This window comes from Myotis brandtii, unplaced genomic scaffold (assembly GCF_000412655.1).
Source record: "Myotis brandtii unplaced genomic scaffold, ASM41265v1 scaffold691, whole genome shotgun sequence".
Classification (NCBI taxonomy): Eukaryota; Metazoa; Chordata; class Mammalia; order Chiroptera; family Vespertilionidae; genus Myotis; species Myotis brandtii.
Window position 1 is genome coordinate 1,938,968 of NW_005370704.1, and position 2,052 is coordinate 1,941,019.

General features: G+C 65.6%; 1 protein-coding gene across 1 annotated transcript in view; it reads right to left on the reverse strand.

The window, feature by feature from the left end:
• Positions 1-275: 275 nt before the first annotated feature.
• LOC102250599 (ficolin-2) overlaps positions 276-2,052 on the reverse strand; it is a 7,814-nt gene continuing 6,037 nt past the window's right edge. The window contains exons 6-8 of the mRNA XM_014529707.1: positions 1,855-2,044; positions 1,155-1,289; positions 276-592 (exon numbers count right to left, since the gene is read on the reverse strand). Coding sequence (XP_014385193.1) covers positions 276-592; positions 1,155-1,289; positions 1,855-2,044 — 642 coding nt within the window. The remainder of the gene's footprint in view (positions 593-1,154; positions 1,290-1,854; positions 2,045-2,052) is intronic.

A 2,052-nucleotide genomic window follows, 5' to 3' on the forward strand; every position in this document is an offset into this window, starting at 1 on the left:
CTACTCAGGACTCCTGTTTGCTCTCTAGCTGTGCTGGTCGCATAAAAGAGAAATATTTATAGACTGGCATGGTGTGCCTGTGGAGGGAGGCGAAGCTTTATTGAGGATGCGTGGGAGAGGAAGGGCGAGGAGTCGGTTGGGGTCTCCAAGCTGAGGGTTCCTGACCGGCCAGGGGCAGGCCCGGGGCGAGCTCCGCCTTTGCGTGGGGGCCTCGTGTGCCCGTACTGGGGGGCGTGGGACCTGCTCAGAGACACTCTGGGCGGCAATTGGCCCTACTAGGGCCGCACCTTCATCTCGGCCACCTTGTAGCTGTAGTTGTACCCCTTCCCCGACTTCCAGTTGATGCCGTTCGCAAAGCTTTCATGGGAGCCCCCGAGGTAGAGCCCGTTCAGGTTGGACAGGTGGCAGTCCAAATACCACCAGGCGCCCTGGTAAGTCTCGGCGCAGTTGGTGGAGTACTTGTCGTTGTCCTGGTCTTTGGTGAAATACCACCAGGCGCCCTGGTACCTCTCGGCACAGTTGGTGGAGTACTTGTCGTTGTCCTGGTCTTTGGTGGTGAACAGGGAGCTGTTGTGATAGGTCAGGGAGTCACCTGCCGGGGAGAAGCGGGGACGCTTACACTCAGTGCCAGGAGGGGCGGGCACCAGGTCCGGCCGGAGCCGTCCAGCTGGGTGTCATGTGCTGAAAAGTCTGACGGTGCCGCGCACGCCATCGAATGCTCGGTCGGTGGATCCCCGGCCTCGGTATCCCCCCTCTGCTGTGTGCCGCCAGCGAACGGCACTGTGCCCCGTAGAGGGGACGCCACTGCCCGAGACGTCCAGGTCCCTCGGGCCCCACAGGAGGGACGTGCGCCATGAGCAGTGCTCCCCGGGCATCCTGTCCCCCTGCTCCAATGCGGGCGGTAACGAGGGAGACGCTCAGGGTCTGCACTTTGTCACCGTGTGTCCCGCCCTCGTCATGGGCGCATCCAGGTTGAGGCGGGTTAACCCAACGTGTGGATGGAGGAACGTGGTGAGGCCAAGGCCCCGCCCAGGCCCCAGGGACACAGAGCCAGGACCCCGCCCAGACGCTCTCCACTGCCCACCCCATTGTCCTCCCTCCACTGCCCACTCCCACTGCCCATCCCCACAACCCATCACGCGGCTAACACTCACCGGCGGTGCCCCCGGCAAAGGCGCCCAGGACCAGCTTGTACTTCTCGGCCTCGCTCCCCACCCTGAACGACTGGTACTTGGCAAATTGACGGGTGCCCTGGAAGTCCACCAGGTCCACACGGAGCTCATATGTGCCTGCGGGGGGCAGGGCCTCAGTCCCGGGAGCAGGGACCCTGAGCTGCCAGGACGTGGCTAACGCTCAGGGGACCTGCACTGGGCACCCAGGACAACCCTCAAGGTCCCCCAGAAAGTCCCGGTCCCTGAGGGGTGGGGGCACCTACTCCCACGGTCCCGAACCAAACCCCAGCCCTCCCTCCAGCCCCAGAGAGAAGGGGCCCTCGGCATTCCCGGGTTGGGGGAGTGACCACAGCTTTGTAGGAAGTGGCCGTCTCCCATGTGTGTTCAGGAACGGGGCTCGGTGGGCGGCGAGGGCAGGGCTGGGCGCTGGGCCGAACCCCGACGAGGGCCTCCATGTCCCCCCAGGTTGGCCTCTGAGATGACAGCGGCCATGACCGAAGAACATCTGCCCCCCAAACCCACTTCCTCTGGACCTGACGCCCCACTCCTGCTGGGACCTTCCTGTCCTCAGAGGCGGCACGTGTGGGGGCAGAGGAGCGGGCTCCGTCCAGGTGGCCCAGGTCGGAGGTAGGGACAGGTGAGTTTTGGGCCCCCCACCCGCAGGCCGCGGCGTGGGCCCTACCCTGGGCGGTCAGGTCGTGGATGTGGTCGTTGCCCAGCCAGAACTCGCCCAGCTGGCTGCCGAAGCCCTGCTGGTAGTCGGCCCAGTCCCGGTAGAAGTCCACGGAGCCGTCCACCCTGCGCTGGATCACCTGGGGGAGGGGAGACGGCGCTGCCGCCCAGCACAGCCCAGCCCACACCCAGGACCCCGGGCGGGCAG